At 48.2% G+C, this 18,742-nt stretch overlaps 1 protein-coding gene across 1 annotated transcript in view; it reads left to right on the top strand.

The window, feature by feature from the left end:
* The first annotated feature begins 12,175 nt into the window (after positions 1 to 12,175).
* Positions 12,176 to 18,742, top strand: part of Kank1 (KN motif and ankyrin repeat domains 1) — a 28,141-nt gene continuing 21,574 nt past the window's right edge. The window contains exons 1-2 of the mRNA XM_059259471.1: positions 12,176 to 12,375; positions 14,372 to 17,053. Coding sequence (XP_059115454.1) covers positions 12,249 to 12,375; positions 14,372 to 17,053 — 2,809 coding nt within the window. The 5' untranslated portion in view covers positions 12,176 to 12,248. The remainder of the gene's footprint in view (positions 12,376 to 14,371; positions 17,054 to 18,742) is intronic.

The raw sequence follows: 18,742 nt of genomic DNA, 5'->3' as shown, positions 1-18,742 counted from the left end.
AAAGTGGAGCTCTGTGTGTTATGAAAAATATTTGCCTTTATGACAGGCTGGAAAAAATAACTCGGCACTTGCCTCTGGGTTCAGTGAAAACTTTCCCTTTAACCCGTGGCTTTGGCACAAAGATGTCATTGTAGCACTAGCGACAATTTCACACAGATGTTAAAGCTCGAGTTTCTGGGTTCTTGCTTTCCTTAGAGTCCAGGATCTCCCTTGTGTTGTTGCTAATCAAGCCCTCTTTGGACATTTGTTCTCACGTGTCTTTCTTTTCTTTGTAAAGATTTGTTTATTTTATGTGTATGCGTGTTTTAACTCTGTGTATGTGCACCATGTGCATGGCCTGGTGCCCACGGAGGCCAAAAGAGGGCATTGGATCCCCTGTAACTAGAGTTACAGGTAGTTAGTCAAGCTGCCATGTCAGTGCTGAGAAATGAGCCTGGGAGAGAAACTCTGTCTCCAAAACAAACAAACAAATAAGTAAAGAAATAACCCAGTCCCTAGGAATGCTTAAGGCGTGGGGGCAAACTTAGCCCGCGTACCTCATACTTGCGGTACTAGCCTGCCCCCTTTGGACACAAGGACCTGAACATAAGACACCAAGTAGTCTTAACTGATGAGCCACCTCTCCAGCCCACACTTCTGTATTCTCTAAGGAGTTAGTTGCCCGGGATATATTGAGTCTGGTTCTGGTTTCCTGTCTGCTCTGGAAGGGCTGGGGTTCCAGCAAGAGTTCTCCCACACATGCCCAAAAGTGTAGTTGGTGCCCTCTCTATCCGTCTCGGCCTGGGCACCGTGTCTGCTCTTCACAGAACTGTCCTTGTCACATGGCCTGTTTCCTATTTATGCTCAGAGTCGCACAGAATTCTTTTTGTGTTTCTTGGGGGGACAGGGCTTCACGATGTAGCCCTTGCTGGCCTGGAATTCAGTATCTAGACCATGCTGGCTTCAGACTCACAGAGATCTGTCTGCCCCTGCCTCAGAGTGCTGGGATTAAAGGTGTGCTCTGCTGTACAGGGCTTAAAATGTTTCTTGTGTGGTTTGGATTTTGGTTTTGGTTTTCTGCTTGTTTTATTTTATGGATATGGGTATTTTGCATGTGTGTATCTGTTACTATGTGTGTGCCTGATGCCTGAGGAGGTCAGAAGAAAGGACAGGATTTCCTGGAGCTGAAGTTACAGATGGCTGCGAGCTGCAAAATGGGTGCTGGGAATCAAACCTGGATCCTCCCCAAGAGCAGCCAGTGCTCTTAACCACTGAGCCATCTCTCCACCCCAGCACGGAATTCCTGAATAAAGGTTGAGGAGCATCTCTCCTCTATGTGTGGGAGATGAAGCTGGGCTGATTCAGTGCCAATATTCTAACTAGATAGCGAACATTAGATAGAGAGGAAGCAGCATGGGTCGGGCTGGTGAGATGCCTGTAGGTTATTGATAAAGATTGGTACATCTGTTGTTGACTCTGAACAATGGATCAAAGGATGATGGTACCAAGCCATGTGATACCTGCCTCCTCCTGCACCTCCCTGGTCCAGCGGACCCTTTAATAAGACATATGCTTGCTTGTTCCCAGGAACAGTGGCTGACCCTTTCCACTCTCCTTCCCCTCACGGCTGTTGCCTGGCCTCTGACCTCTTAAGTCATATGCAGGGTATAACCAAGGACACTGCCAATGGGTTGCTGGAAGAGGGGGTGGGGACGCTCAGTCTTGCTGGCCAGGAGGCAACTGGAAAGGTACCTGTGAACAGGCCCTACAGAGAGCAAGCCACGGGCCCTGCTGGAGCTCACCCAGGTGACAGCTCCTGCAATTAATTTCTACTTCCATTCAGTCACTAGCATGCCCCGGTTGGGAATTTTTGTGTCGAGTGCAGTCAGCAGCTGTGGAAATCATGGAATACTAGTGGACCCATTTTGCACATTAAATTATCACTACTGGTTTTTTTTTGGTCATGGGTTCTTGTTGCCCACTGCTTGACCACGAATAAAGAACCGTTTCTATCGCATGCCCTTGTTCAACAGTACAAAAACTGTACCTTCCCGCAGCTTAGGAAGGCCCTGCTGGGATGACCACTGTGGAAATATACTGGGTGGTTCTCAGGCACCCTCGTGCAGGGTTGAGGTGCCCTCAGCTCTGGGGACCTCCCCAGAGACCCCCGAGTGAGTTCTCCTGACAGTCACTGCACACCCCTCCCTGCGGGAAGAATCCTGACGGTCAATGTGTACCCCTGCAGGAAGAATGCATTTTACCTTGGCCTGACGTGCTTTGCAAAGGGAGGATGTGTGTCCCCTTCTGTCTTCCTTCCTTCCTGGGTGTTACTGGTGCTGGTCCAGGCCTCCCTTCTTTCTACCCAGCGCCCAGCTGTAGTGGGCAGCTGTTGGAACTTTGACCTGGAAGTACTACCCCCAGTGAGGCTTCCAGTGACTGTCACGCCTATCTATGGCCTGCCCCTGAGGCGGGACCAAGACAGGAGCCCTTAAGACCTGAGATCTGGATGTGCTGGCGCCCTTGGTTCCTGGTGATCCTGGATGCTGGATGTAGACCGAGCAGAGTTCTCCAGAGAACACTGCGGGACTGCACTTCACCTCTCCCGGACCCTGTAACCAATCCCTTCACTTGTTGTAAGTTACCCCAAAATAAACCTCCCTTTAACTACGTGGAGTTGCCCAGCACCCAGCCCTCACCCCGGCATATACACATGCTCGTGCCTAGCCCCCTTCAGGGCTCACCAAACACAGGACTCAAGATAAAGCTTAGCAGATTCCTCCCCTTGATTTTGAACAAGTATCGCTCGTGACCTTAAGCCCCCGACCTCATGGGGCCCTGACAGAATTTGAGGCAGAGTCTTGTAGAATTTCTGGGTTATCGGGCTGTTAGTGGCCTAGTAATAGTAGCACAGACCCCCAGCCTCCCTGCCCACCCTCCCAGCACCGATCCAGGTGCCTATTTTCCTGATTACACAGTTGGAGGATAATCTAACTTGCCAATAGCTAGCAAGTAGCATGGGCAGTCTGCCCCAGCTTACCTGCTTTTAATATGCGATCTCCTCCCCCACCACACTTATTCATCAGTAGATGCCCGGACGTGAGGCTTTGGTGCCAACATATTACTAAGCAGGTGGTATGCTAAGCACCAGGCTAGCTAGGCACTGAAGGATTACAAAATACATATTCTGCTCAGTTCCCACCTTCCTAAACATTTACAGTTGAGGGTGGGGGTGAGCCAAGGGCCTGCTAACCGTGACACGGGACTTTGCATACTGCAAAGGCCTTAGGAGCGTGGTGGGGACAAGGTGACCAGCTCTGCCCTGAACAGAGTGGCTAAGGTGTGGGTGGGTGGGGCTTTGAGGAAGAGGAGCCCTGTGGCTTAGGCTCTGAAGGACAGCACAGCTGGTGTTGACAGATGGTAGAGTCTGGGTAGGTGTGTGCTAGATGGAAGGAGAAGCCACAGATAGGGACGACTACGTGGGTACGCTGAGGTGAGTGGAGAGAAACGCGGGAAGAGCTGGATTGAGGTTCAACTGTGGAAGACGCAACACCGCGGACAGGAACTCCGGGTGATATTTTTGTAATGGGACACATCAACCTCCAGAACTGAGTAAGATGCTGTATGTTTTCAAAACTACCTCAAAGAAAGGGAGCACCCTCAAATCAGCAGCACCAGAGAGCAGACTGACTGCTAAGTCTGCAAAACAGACATCGTCGTCGTCGGGGGCCTGGCCTGGCTCCATGATGGCTGACTGGCTGCCTGCATGCACCTTTAGAGTGGAAAGGGGGGCTGGAGAGATGGCTCAGAGGTTCAGAGCCCTGGCTGCTCTTCCAGAGGTCCTGAGTTCAATTCCCAGCAGCCACATGGTGGCTCACAACCATCTGTAATGAGATCTGGTGCCCTCTTCTGGCCTGCAGACATACATGCTGGCAGAACACTGTATACAGAATGAATGAATCAATGAATGAATGAATGAATGAATGAATGAATGAATAAATAAATAAATATATAAGCAAATAAGCAAATAAGTGGAAAGGAAGGGAAAGAAGGTTCAGAGGGATGGCAGGAGGAAAGGAGGAAGGAATTGAAATTTATCTCGTTAAGTAATCCAGTCACTGTCAGTTGTGTTTCCTTTCTTTGTGACTTGGAGAATTCCCAGATATCTGAAAGCCCTTTGGCACTGTAGAGTTGTCCTTTAGGTGGGACCCACAGAAGTTTCTAGACTCCGGCCGTATCTCACTTGGTAAAAGTGACTCCTCTATCTCAGTGCATCTCACAGGGGCAGGATGCCAGCTTTGTTCACCGCTGGCTTCCTCACTGGAACCATCAATTTCGTCATGAGGTTTTCTGAGACCACAGCAGCATTCTCATCTTTGGTAGGAAGTATTCCATCCACCAGCCTCCGCAGCCATTCCTGTCTCCATCAGCCACCGCGGTGATGATTGCTGTATGGTAATTTTCTGTTCCCATAATCCTCACCGTGGTCATTAGCTGGCACTCTCCTCTAGCATTATGGACTCACAGATACTTATCAGTTGGTTATTATCATTAATTATATTATTTTGATGCTCAAATTATCCAAGTGGCCAATGGGATCCCAGAAGAGTCCCTGAGCCAAGGAGACCACCGGCACTGGTTTGAAAGAGCTAATGTTGTGTTGGAAGTTGAGAGCAGTGACTGACAGGCAGTGGGGCTAGCATGGGTTTGAGATGCCTTCCTCAGGCAGTGTCAGCCACAGGAAGATCTAGGCAGACAGGAGCGTTCAGGACATAAGGCAAGCCAACCCCAAACCCAGCTTTGAGGCTTCTGGTGGGTAAATATTTTGAATCTGGGGGAGGGGAGCATTGCTTAAGTCTCCCTAGACCCTGTCCGAGTTGTTGAGTTTTCCCTCAGCAACTAGTCACGGATGGGTGGAGAAATTAAAGTCAAGGAAGGGTTAAAGGTACAGAAGCTCCTGCTGACTGCCAGGTCAGCCTTGTGGTTGACACTTTGAATCTTGCTGCGGCTCCCAGAATCTCAGGGTGTAGAGTAAGTCCGCATTCCTCCCTCTGTGCTCAGTCAGAACGCGGCTTCCCTAAACGTCCTCTGCCTGCTTCCTGGCATTACTCAGGCCACCTCTGTCCTTCACAGATTAGATTTATCGTTGCTTAATGACCTCCAGAAGAGGAAACCCCTCCCCCACCATTTCTCTCCGCTGTGAGTCATTGGCTGTCAGAAAAATATTTTCCTTTTTCGTAGCAGAATGGGGCAGCACATGGAGCCTGGCACAGCCTTGGTCCTGGTGTCTGGTCTCCAGCTCAGCCTACAGGGGCTGACATTGTCAGGACTTCACAGTTTCCTCCTAAATACAGGGTGGAGAGGTGGAGAGATGGACACCAAGACACGAGGCCCGACTGACGGCCCAAATAAGGAGTGTAGGTTTGGATAGTTTAATGTCATGCCACGCTGGTGATCTATCTTGTTCAGTAGACAAATACTCACTTGTGAGACTGAAGAGAAAATTTGCACAAACAGTCCTTGGAAGCCTACCAGAAGACGGAGAAGGGAATTTTAATAGATAATCCTTCGACTAGCCAGAGAAATCTTATTAAAATGTAAATGGGCCATTTTTCTCCCTTGTTTAAAACACCCAATAGCTTCAAGATGCACTACAGGATCCAAAACAGGTCTTTCCCTCCTCTGCTAGCATGTGCCTCATCCCCTCCCCCATGTCCCCAATAGGCTGCCCAGCAGACCTCTCAAGTGCCTACCCCTTCCCCGACACACACACACACACACACACACACACACACACACACACACACACACACACACCCGTGTGAGGGCCCCTGTTTCACCTCCAGAGCATTTGCTGAGGCAGTTGCTAATCTGTGTAAGCACACATCTGTCTCACATCTGTATAGTTTGTCCGTTCCCTCTGGGCAGGTTCCCTCCACGGCTGTTCTGGTCAGCAGTGAGCAGCTTGCCACATGTCGGGTTCTTCGTAAATATTTACTAAGTGATCAACTGAATCCGTCATCCTCCTAAGATGAGGCTCCCCCTGTGGAGTGTGGGAGCATTCCCAGGAGGGAACCTGGGGATGTGGAACTAGTGTAGAAAGGAAGGCTCATGTAGGGATGGTGTGCAGGTTAACAGCTCTGACAGACAGAGCTTACAAACGTGGACGTGAGAGCTAAGGAGTTGAAGAAAGAAGGACCTAGCGCTCTGGCAGCCCCACAAACAAAGCCAGCCGTGAAGTTGCTGTTTTGCTACATACAGTGTCAGTGGATCTGGCCCTTAAAGCTTTTGAAATACCCTTTCACTTTCTTGTTTTATTTGCACAAGTGTTTGGACAGCCATTTAGAATAGCTGCAGAGAGGTATTGGCAAGATTAAGATAGGCAGTCTCCACTCCCAGGAGAAAGAAATGAGCTCTCTTCAAAGGGAGCCTAGCACCCTTTTGAGTGGCTGAATCAATGAATGGGTTTTAGCTGGGAGGAAAAGAGCCAGTTTGGAAGCAGCTAACTCTGTCCAGCACGTGGGCCGCTGAGGCAGATCTTGAGTCTGAGGTCAGCCTGGGATGCAACATGACAAGACTGTCTCAAGAAGCAAAAAAAAAAAAAAAAAAAAAAAAAAAAAAAAGAAGTGAGTAAAACAAAGTAACTGTTGGATAAATGCAAGAAAGTGCCTTCCCTGCCACATTTTCCTTTTTGGCAGAACGCAGAATACTCAGGTTAGTGGCATCTCTCTTGTGGTTTTCTGTGTCATAGGTGGTGTTTCTCATGTAGATTTGGTATTAGGAGGAAAGGTGCTTGGATAGGAAAGCTTAGTGCTCAGTGTCTTCAGAGGGAGCGTTTCCTGCTAGACCTGTTCTGAAGGGCATGGTCCAGCTGATCCACTTCCTGCTTTCTCTCTGTACCACTGTCCCTTCCTGGAGGAGCTGCCTTGCTAACTCAGACACCTTCAAATGCTGCAGAATTCACCTCATGAGCCTTGTCTCCCTCCAGTTCACCCTCACGACTTTCTTTCCTGCCTCCAGGCCATAGCTGCCGGGGTCCTCTGGGATGCTCCCCACAGCAGTGTACTGCACTCGGCCACTTGTCCATGTGGGACTCTGTGGTGATGCCATGCTCCTAGGCCAGGTCCCTGTGCTTCCTGTGAGAGAGGACAATGCTTTGGTGGGAATTAACTCTTTAGTTTCAGCAGTCAGAGACTGTCTGATGAGTAAAAACACGTTAACAATGTGTGAGGTTGTGGCACACGGATGTAATTATTCTTCATGGCGTCCTCAGTAATTGGGCTTAGAGTGGGCAGCAGAACAAAGAGGTCATTGTAGTCCAACAAATAGAGTAATAATATCAGAGCCTTGTCCAGTTAAAAGTCCAGGGTGCATTATTTTGGCAATGTCTAGAGCTTTTTGTTCGTAATAAAGAATAGCTCGTTATGGTAGAAAAAGTCTAGAAAAATGATGAGTGTTTCTTACTCAAAAGTGGCATTTTCCCAGAAAGATAAATATTGCATATTTTCTGTCATACACAGAATCTAAATTTAAAGAGAAAAAGACGTGAAAGTAAAACTTGTTAGAAAAGGAAGCATGAGGAGGAGACAGGCATAAGACAGCGTGGGGGGTGTGAGTGTGACTGAAGTACACGGCACCCATGTGTGAGAATGTCACCACAAAGCCCCATTGTGCTTTACAGTCAATGGGCAGCAAGGCATGCTGGTGCAGATCCTATAATACCACCACTCAAGGCAGAGGCAGGAGAACTTCTAAGTTTGAGGCCTGCAAAACAAGCTCCATGCTCTAGGGCTACCTAGCAAGACTCTGTTTTTTTAAAAAGATCACCCTGTCCCTGGCACATAGTGTTAGAGTCTCATTGAGAAATGGAGGGCCAAAAGGCCACAGCCCAGATGTTGCTGTATGAAGGTATTTTGCTCTGTTGGGGGGGCCTGAAAGACTGTCTTGGGAGAGGGGGCAGACCAGGCATTCAGCACCACCTCTGGGCTCTGCTCACTAAGCCACTCACCAGCAGTAGCACTTTTCACTGCCTGTGACGTTGCCAGATGTCACCAGGGAGAACAGAGCTGAGTTGAGAGCGGATGCTGGCAAGTCGGACTCCCACACCGGTTAACTGCTGTGTAAGCTGCTGCCTGGTGAAGAGAGTCAGTTTTAGGTCTTCCCAAATGGAATACTATTTTGACAGTGAGTTTAGTTTGTTTAAAAAGTTAAAATCAGCCGGGCGGTGGCGCACGCCTTTAATCCCAGCACTCGGGAGGCAGAGCCAGGCGGATCTCTGTGAGTTCGAGGCCAGCCTGGGCTACCAAGTGAGTTCCAGGAAAGGCGCAAAGCTACACAGAGAAACCCTGTCTCGAAAAACCAAAAAAAAAAAAGTTAAAATCGAATAAATAACAATTCTGGCCCTAGCTGGAATGATTTTTAACATTTCTGTATCTCAAGTTCACTGGTGCATGGAGAAGAACCACAAGAAAATCTTGCACTGTTCTTGAAGCCACAGTTGGGCCTTTTTTTTGGGGGGGGAGGTAAATACACGCATAAAGAAAAGCCTCATCATCAGCCGTGGGTTTCGATTTCCCTCTGAACTCATGGGAATCTCGCCTGGACTTGGGGGGTTTTCTCTGAGGGTGGCTGTCACGTTAGTTTGTGGTTACCCCTAATTGCAGACCGGACAGACTGGGTAGAGAGAGGAGGAGAAAGGTCTCTGTGACCTTTGATTTTCAGGTGTGACACCAGCTCAGAAGGGTGCTGGCCCAGGCTGTGCAGCCCACTGTTAGCACCCAGTTCCCCCGGCACACTGGTGCCGAGGCTGGGGTGACGTTCCCTCCTGCTTAGCATCTCATCTATTTTTTTTTTTCTGTGTGCCCTATCAGCACTAGACTATGAGCCACGTAAGAGTGTTGTTTCTGCTGGGCGGTGGTGGCGCACGCCTTTAATCCCAGCACTCGGAAGGCAGAGGCAGGCGGATCTCTGTGAGTTCGAGGCCAGCCTGGTCTACAGAGTGAAATCTAGGACAGGCACCAAAGCTACACAGAGAAACCCTGTCTTGAAAAACAAAAAACAAACAAACAAAAAGAGTGTTGTTTCTTTCATTTACATTATACCCCTAACTCCTACAGCAGAAAGTGTTACGTGGTCAAGATGAATGGATGATAGATTTTAATAAGTCTTTAGTCTCAATATTGACTATAAGTTGCACATTCAAATACCTGTCTTCTTGACTCTAAACTTCCCAGTGGCTGTTAAAACCTAATCATTGTTGTCACGTATAATACTCATACTCCTTTAAACCCAGCACTTTGGGAGGCAGCAGCAGGCAAATCTCTGAGAGTTCAAAGCCAGCCTGGCTTAAGTAATGAATTCCAGGTCAGCCAGAGAGGTACATGATAAGACCGTCTTTCACAAAAGAAAGTCCTCAAACCGTTGTAACTTGTCCTCTGAATTTCAGCTCCTTTTGCCTGGCTCAGTCCAGTCTCTCCATAGTTGTCAAGGATGGATTTGCTGATGTCTTTTAAACCTTCATCCCCTAGTTGGTGGCTAAATAACACAGGAGCCAGAGTGCCCCGCTCTTGGACCCAGGACCAGGGCCTGTTCTGCACCCATCCAGTCTCACCTGCCGTGAAGGCGCTCTCACAGACCCAGCCCTGCCCCTCTTCTCTTGTGTTCTTATCATCACTTACCAAACCCAGTTCTTGGGCCTCCCGTTCTGTGTTAGCCGCTTGCTCACATACAGTGGTCTGGCTTGTCCATAGCGTACCTTTGTAACTAACGTCAACCTGTGTTGTGTGTATTCATTGCCCCAGCAAGCCTACATCTCATTTTATTTCTTACAATTTTTTTCTCCTACTCTTTCAACAGAATAGGATCTTTTTTTCTGCACCCAATAAGTTTTCAATAAAAGTTGTATAATGAAGGCAGAGGGATGTTAGGAGTAGTCTGGCTTCAGGACTGCACTCCCAAACATTCAGAAAATTCTCGTAAACACCTGGGCAGCCCTCCAGTTCCAGAACGGTCGGAAGCTGTTGCTTGCAGAATTCCACAAAACCAACTGGAGTTCTGGCCATGTGAAAGCAGACATATTTCTGTTAGTCTAAAAAGATTTTTGAGACAGCTCAAAAGTCTCTTTATAACTCAGCTATGGATATTTTTTTTCTAAAAAGCCATTGTTTTGTACTTCCTTATTCTTGAATTTACCAATTTTCATAATAAAAGCTTGAATGTTGTAATACCTCCTCAGTTTAGTTATTTAGCATTTTCTTCATTTTAAGATATATATATATATATATATATATATATATATATATCCCACAGTTTGGGGGTTGGGTAGGGATGAGAAGTGGACATAGGATAGAAACTGCTGTATCTCTTAGAATTCGGGGTCACTCTAAAGTTTATTTCTCTCCCACAGAAGTACAGAGGGGTAGGCGCTTCAAGAGTTTTAATACTAGCTTTGATGCACAGAGCCACCTGAGACCCAGATTCCTTCTAACACATGGTTCGCCTACCCCCAGGTGTAAACTCAAGTTATCAGCTAGTGATCTTAGCATCATACCCGCACTGGAGGAAGGAATGAAGAGAAGAATTAGAAAGATTATTCCTGGGTCTCTTGAGGACGGTTCGGGTGGGGTAGGATTGTTTCATGAACTGTCTGTGTATGGCCACACTAACAGTAAAAGGAGATTGGGGGAAATACTGGCTTTAGATTTACTCATCTAAAAATAAGTTAATTCTACTGTGGAAGAGATTTAACTGTCTACCTTTGCCACGTTCACACTTGAGCGTACTTAGATTTTACATTCCTGTAGGAATAGTGACTTCTGTGGTAGTTTTGGCATACAAATTTGTAAAGCACAAAGTATATATCACCCCTAATTCCGCACCCTAAAAATAACCATTAAAGGGGTTTTCAATGTCTGCTTTGCTCCTGACCATCTTGTTACGTGGTATAAAGTTACGTTTTTGAAAATTCAATCTATTGTTCTGAGGATGTTTATAGTATGGGGGTGGGGTTAAGACATACTTTTATACAGAAAAATTGAGAATTAAGTATGGGTCATAGGTATGTCAGCAGATGCTTGTGCAAGGACAGTGGAAATCAGGAGATAAAAAATAGGGAGATTGCGTCCTGGGTGTGGTGGCCACACCTCTTTTCCAAACACTTGGGAGGTAGAGGCAGGTGAATCTCTGATTGAAGGGTAGCCTGGTCTACATAGCTAGTTCTAAGGTAACCAGGGGTATCTAATGAGATTCTGTCTCAAAAAACCAATATTAAGTTAATTAAATAAAAAATATTGAAGTGAGACTGGATATTTCAATGTAATAGTAGAATACTTGGTACAGATGATACTTTGAGAACGTTTGTTTGTTTGTTTGGGGGGATGTTTTTCTATATGTTCTGTCTGGGATTTTAGTTTCATTTTTATTGCTTGAGAAGGAGATACAGTCTCCAGGGTCCTTTCAGTATTTGAGATTCAGCAGTGCTGGGGAAGGAAGTCTGCTGCGGTTAAATTCTCACTGCCCCTGACTTCCAGCGGAGAAGTCCAAACTGTCACTTGGGGGTAATTCAGAATGACCCAGACCTTTGGTTATCTCTATTCGCTGAGCTTGGGAAGTAGCTAAATATAGGCCAGTTAAGTTTTGCGGAAAAGTGAGCTGGGGGGTGGGGGGGTGGGGAGGGAGCCTGAAACCTGACACCAATTTCACTTTTCCTGCTGAAAACGCCCCAGTGGGAGCATCATTAAGAAAAACCTAGAAGTCATGCCAGCGGCCACCGCCTCAGACATGATTGACTTTTTCTTTGTAAAGTCTCTCTGTGATATTTTTGCAAGCATGCCCTGCTTTGTTTACAGCGGATAAAGGGCCTGTTTCATTAATTTACTTTAAGATTCAGGGCCAGGGCTCAGCTGTTGGAGGGGAGCTGCTGGCTACTGGTCACCTGTCAGGAGCTATGCTAAGAAGTGCCCTTCAGTGCTCCGGAACAGTGGCCAATTGTGGCCCTGCCCTTCCTCAGGTGACCCGGGCTGAGTTTGCTAGGCCTGCCTCCAGAACACAGACTCTTTGATGAAGTGTCTGGCCCCAGGGGCAGACTGAGCCCTCGGTGGAGAGGCTCACATTGCCGGCTTTATTTGGGCTCCTGGCAAAGCTGCGCCGCCCCGAAGAGCGCCTGTTTCCCGAAGAAGGCGGCTTCCTGTTTTCATTAAGACACCAGGGGGATGCCGGCCTGCTGAGTGTGCCTGGCTGGACGCGGGGAGCCCTCATTGGTGTAGGCTGGGCCTATGGTGTCCCTGCGGGCCTGGGAGGTGTGTGCGAGAGTTGACAGGCATTGCCTTAAGTGGAGAGGAGCGGAATCCAGGCCTGGGGTGCTGCGGCCGGAGGCTGTCTTGCTTTGGACCTGCGCCTGCGGTAGGTGAGCTGGGGAAGGGTGGGCCTGTGGGCTGGGGTGAGCTGAGGGGAGCTAGGCCGAGTGCTTAGGGATGAGGGTGACCTGCAGATGGCTCCGGCTCCCTCCTCACCGGCTCCCTCCTCACCCGACCCTGAGTGCCGCCCCCACCATCCCCACCCCTGCCCAGCACCATACCGCGCACCCAGGGTGAGTGTCGTGCCCCCCACCCCCAGACACCCTGGGCTTTCCTTTTCTCCCTGCTTCCTTTGGAACTTCAGATCTGGAAACAGGTCTGGCTGCATATTTTGAGCTAGCGCACTGTCCTGTGGAGTTGGGAAGCTAGGAAAGAGAGAGAGAGAGGGGAAGATACATTGTGTTAGCATGAGCTCAGATTTCCAGGCACTGGCGCTCTGGGTCAGCTCATGCTGGGGCACTTATTTCAAAGAGAATTCCTTAACATTTGCTCTAAGCAGTTTTAATACTGGCGGTGGTGCTGGCAGCAGCGGCCGGTTTTAGCTTGGGTTTGGGGATTATGTGTGTATATGGAATGCTTGTATGTATATGGAATGGTTGAACCCCAGAACTCATGCCACAGGCTAGCCAAGTCTTCTTATCTTAATATTGTTTGAAATTGAGATATAAAGAATGTGTGCCCATTTTTAGTCCCATTTGGCAATCTTTTTAAACTTTCCAGAGTTTCAAAAGAGAGAAATGTGTGTGTGTGTGTGTGTGTGTGTGTGTGTGTGTGTTAGGTGTGTGTGGGGGGGGGGGGTCATTCCAAGCATTCGGCATCAGCTGTAATGTGGAGCAGTGTTGGAGACCAGGAGGGCAGGCAGCAGCCTAAGATTGCTTCACATCCTTGGGTCTGACAATAGTGTAGGCAGGGGGATGACCAGGACTGGGGCAGGGGGACAGATGGCTCTCATTTTCACTCCTAGCTTTTGGTCCTTTCCTTAGACCTAAAAGCACAGGCTGTGTTAGTGTGGCTGTAGAAAAACAAATGACCTAATCCTACAGTTTAAACAAAATGACCTTGCTTTTAAATTCGAAATGCATGGCTCAGATCAGCAACAAGGCCTGGGCTTTGAAAGGTTCCTGTGTTTCCTTTTTTATGTTTGGTTTAGCCAAAAGTAGCGTTTACTGAATACCACATGACCCTGAAGTTGGAGTTTGGTTTGCCCTCACTTCCGTCCCTCTTTGGACCTGTTTGGGTTGCTTGTGACTACAAAACCGGGTATTGGTGAGGTATTAAATGTTGTGTCAGAAAGCAAAGGACAGTAGAGTGGAGAAAACTTTCCTCCAGTTGACAGAGGGTTTTGAGTAGGGAGAGAAAGTAAGCAGCAGGTGAAAGTCTGTCCTCTGACTGTGGCCTTGCACCCAGGCCACCAGAGAATTCACTCTCTGTCCTGTGTCCCCAGATCAGAAGCAGGAAGGGTTCGGGGCAAAATGGAATCATGTGGAGATAGACACTAGGTGGCTCTTGGCCACTGGCAAGAAAAGACTGCCAAACCTGCAGACACACACACACACACACACACACACACACACACACACACACACACACACGCTGACATCCCTGGATCCATGCATCTGCTGTGACCCTCTCTTTTTCTCTGCTGATTTTAGTGCATTTTGTGACTTAGTGGACTACAAAAGATAGGACTCTTTAAAACTGCCCTCTTTTCCTGAATTGTCCTTTTATTTATTTGTGGGGGATTAGTACTATAAATTGTTCTACTATTGAGCTACATCCACGTTTTATGTTGAAATAAGGTCTCTCAGTTGACCAGATTGGCCTTGAACTTGGAATCCTTTTGCCTCCGTCTCTCCAGTAGCTGGGATCATAGACTTGTGCTGATACAATGGTTAATGTCTCCATTTTCATTCAGAGAGTTGAGGTTCAGAAACTAGGACTATCAACTCTTAAGTCAGACTAGCGTGTGCTACACTCACAAATAACTGTTCTTACCAAAATATGTAATGCATTGTATTATCATGTTTTCTTCTTTCTCTTAGAAAAAGCAGATGAAGTTCTGAATGGAGACCATAACAAGGAGCAGAAAGACCCATATTTTGTGGAAACCCCTTATGGTTTTCAGCTCGACTTAGATTTCGTCAAATACGTGGATGACATACAGAAGGGGAATACTATCAAGAAAGTGAACATCCAGAAGAGGAGAAAACCATCTGTGCCATGTCCAGAAGTCAGGGCCACACCTGGTCATCAAGGTGTGTGGACTTCCACTGAATCCCTGTCATCCTCCAACAGTGATGACAGCAAGCAGTGTCCCAGCTTCCTCCTAGCCAGAAGCCACGTGACATCAACCCCAATCCCACGGCCACCCGCCCCACTGGAGACCTCACCCACTTTTACCATCCCAGAAAATCGACAGCTGCTGCCCCCACCCTCACCTCAACTCCCAAAGCACAACCTTCATGTCACCAAGACGTTGATGGAGACCCGGAGAAGACTCGAACAGGAGAGAGTCACCATGCAGATGGCACCGGGTGAGTTCAGAAGGCCCAGGCTGGCCAGTTTCGGAGGCATGGGCTCCACGAGCTCCCTCCCATCCTTTATGGGTTCTGGGAACCACAATTCTGCCATGCACCAGTTTCAGAACGGATACCAAGGCAATGGGGATTACGGTAGCTATGTCCCAGCAGCGGCTACCACTTCCTCCATGGGAAGCTCCATCCGCCACAGCCCATTGAGTTCAGGGATCTCCACCCCTGTCACCAACGTGAGCCCCATGCACCTGCAGCATATTCGAGAACAGATGGCCATCGCCTTAAAACGCCTGAAGGAACTTGAGGAGCAGGTGAGAACCATCCCCGTGCTCCAGGTGAAGATCTCTGTTTTGCAAGAAGAGAAAAGGCAGTTGGCCTCACAGCTGAAGAGCCAGAGGGCGGCATCCCAGAACGATGTGTGTGGTGTGAGGAAGCGCTCCTACAGTGCGGGTAATGCCTCCCAGCTGGAACTGCTTTCCCGAACCCGGAGAGGCGGCGGCGGGGAGTTGTACATCGACTATGAGGAGGAAGAGATGGAGAGCGTGCAGCAGAGCACGCAGAGGATCAAGGAGTTCCGGCAGCTCACGGCTGACATGCAGGCACTGGAGCAGAAGATTCAGGATAGCAGCTGTGAGGCCGCACCGGAGCTCCAGGAGAATGGACAGTGCCCGCCTCCGGAGTGCAAGTCTGTGGCCGTGGGTAGCGACGAGAACATGAATGACGTTGTTGTTTACCACAGAGACTTCAGGTCCTGCAAGGATACGGCTGTAGGGACGGTCACCGAGACGAGGAATTTTGGTATCAGTGTGACGGAAGCCATGCTCGGGGTGATGACTGAAGCTGACAAAGAGATTGAGCTGCAGCAGCAGACCATCGAGGCCTTAAAGGAAAAGATTTACCGCCTGGAAGTACAACTTAAAGAAACCACCCACGATCGGGAAATGACTAAGCTAAAGCAAGAGCTGCAGGCGGCTGGCTCCAGGACAAAAGTTGACAAGGCCACAATGGCCCAGCCGCTGGTCTTCAGCAAGTTGGTGGAGGCGCTCGTGCCAACCAGAGACCAAATGGTTGGCAGTCACGTGGACACAACGGATTCATGCGTTGGGACCTCCGTGCAAACAAGTAGCGTAGGCATCTCCTGCCAACCTGACCGCAGGAATCAAGTCGTGGGGCCTGAGCTGCCTATGACTTGGTGGGTCGTGAAGGAGAGGGTGGAGACGCATGACCAATGCGTAGGGAAGTCCGTTGAGACTTGTGACCAGAGTGTGGGTGTGGAAGTCAGCGTCTGTGAAACAGGCAGCAACACAGAGGCTTCTGGGAGCGACCTGACATTCCTCAAGACAAACTTGAACCTCAAAGACGTGCGGTCCATTGGTTGTGGAGACTGTTCTGTTGATGTGATTGTCTGCCTTCCCAAGGAGTGCGCGTCGCGAAGCATGAACACAGAGGCGGTAGGCCAGGAGGAAGCTGCTGTCATGGCGGTGCCTCACACCACAAACCAACACACCAGCACGACTCGGGAGCAGGCGGACCAGTGCACTAACACGGAGGCGGCCACCCTCGTGGAGTCCTGCACCAACACTTTCCTCAGCACTCTGGACAAGCAGACCAGCACCCAGACTGTGGAGATACGAACGGTGGCCGTAGGAGAAGGCCGTGTCAAAGACATCAACCCCTCCGCTAAGACTCGCTCTGTTGGTGTTGGGATGGTGCTGTCTGGCAATTCCGGGTTTGACAAGCCATCTGCCGTGAAGACCAAAGAGTCAGGCGTGGGACAGATCAGTATTCACGACAACTATCTAGTTGGTCTCAAAATGAGGACCATAGCTTGTGGGCCTCCACAGTTGACTGTGGGGCTGATGGGCAGCAGGAGGAGTGTAGGTGTTGGGAACGAGTGTGTAGGGGACCTCGTGGAGGATCTTCCTCAGCCTCAGCTTGCCTCTGGGGTGGTGACCGGTTTGGATCACTACATTGAGCGCGTGCAGAAGCTGCTGGCCGAGCAACAGACGTTGCTGGCTGAGAACTACAGTGAATTGGCTGAGGCTTTTGGGGAGCCTAACTCACAGATCGGCTCCCTCAATTCACAGCTCATCAGCACCCTGTCCTCCATCAATTCCGTCATGAAGTCTGCAAGCACGGAAGAGCTCAGGAACACTGACTTCCAGAAAACCAGGCTGGGTAAAAGCACAGGTAGGTGGTCCCCCAAGGGACTTGAGCATGAGGACATGGGGAAACTTATAAAAAGAATAGATGTTTGTGTAGCTCAAGGCTGTGGAGAGTAGGAAGTCCAAAGCATGGCACCAAATTTCAGCCAGGTCTTCTTTTGCTCTATCATAGCAAAGAATGTATCATACGGTGAGACAGTACAATAATATACCCATTCCCAGGATAGTGACATACATTTTTCCACCACATGAATTGTTGGGGACACATTCAAACTATAGGAGGAAAGACAAGGGACATGTCTCTCTAGGATTTAATGGTTTTATGTTTTGTTTTGTTTATTTTTTAACTGTTGGAACCATATTTTGGAATCTTGGAGAAAGCTTTAGGATGGTAATGAGTTGAACACAAACCAAGAGCTGAAATACATAAGCACCCTTGCTGAGCCTCAGTATCTCATAGCTCCCTCCTCTGGCCTCTGGTTTCAGGCTAACACAGGAAGGCAAGTCTGTGAGGCCTGGCTACCCTGGAGGTGTCCTCTGAGGCTTTATATGATGCCTCATGCCTGTCTTCTGGTTATATATTTGCTCATTTTATACAGAACTGCTTTAAAAATGCCTGTATTGTTTATATGCATAATTATCAGTATATGACCAATTAAAAATTCTAGAGTAAGATGTCCTCGGTTAACATTTTATGAGAGGGTAGACACCTCATCGACTTATTAAGATGGCAAATAACCTTTGAATTACCACTTCACCTCAGCACACAGGCACAGGCTCTGAGGATACTTTCCGGAGTTCAGCCAGGGTCCCTCCCTGCTGGGGTCATCAGGTCACAAGCAATAAACAAAAGAGCTGTGTTAGACCTGTACTATGGAGACTTTGCTCCCAGTTACGGGGACAGGGAGCGAAGTGTCTGGAGTGGAAGGTATGCTTTTGAGATAAGGGACCCATAGCAAGAGCTGACCATGGGTCTTTTTCCTTTGCACATGCTGATAGGCACATACACATCTTTCTTCCCCATTCACTGAGATCCCTGCTCATCTGTTTTTAAATTAAAGCTAGTCATTGAGCAATCACCCTGGGATAGCTTGTCCCCAAGAGACTCACTGAAATGACTTGCCTTGGTGCCCTAAGTCTCTAACAGTCTATAGTTCCCTACTAATCCTGGGCTGGCCTTCCATTCCCTGATGCAGTAGTTCTCAGGAACCAGCACCCACAGGAGTCTCAATGGGCCCCTTTATATCCAGAAAGGACAGCCATGAAAGTAGACTAACATATACCCTTTCTATATCTTCCTGGGTTTATGCTTTAAACTAATGAGCATTAGTTTTCAGTCTCTGTGCTATAGGACAGTGTTTATTGTGTGTGGGGGGGAGCACATGACAACTGATGTTTATATGGGTTTGCCTTTTAGAATTCTAATATATATATATATATATATAACTAATATTCTAATATATTATAGTTTTATGTATATATAACTAATAAATATACAGAGGAGTCATTTATAATAAGCAGGGTTAGATTGATATATAGGCTAACATGAAGTCTTACATGTCTGTCTCCTCATCCTTTAAAAAAAAAATCATGATGTCAGATGTTGATATCAAAATAAACTTCTTCAATATCACAGACACAGATGGCAGAGGGGATTGTGAAGACATGTTCTTCCCAGCCTTCCTTCCTCCTCCTAAAACTGGGGCTACTATCT

The sequence above is a fragment of the Peromyscus eremicus genome, chromosome 1 (genome assembly GCF_949786415.1).
Source record: "Peromyscus eremicus chromosome 1, PerEre_H2_v1, whole genome shotgun sequence".
Classification (NCBI taxonomy): Eukaryota; Metazoa; Chordata; class Mammalia; order Rodentia; family Cricetidae; genus Peromyscus; species Peromyscus eremicus.
The sequence above is the reverse complement of the archived record's forward strand: the minus strand, read 5'-3'. Positions and strand labels throughout refer to the sequence as shown.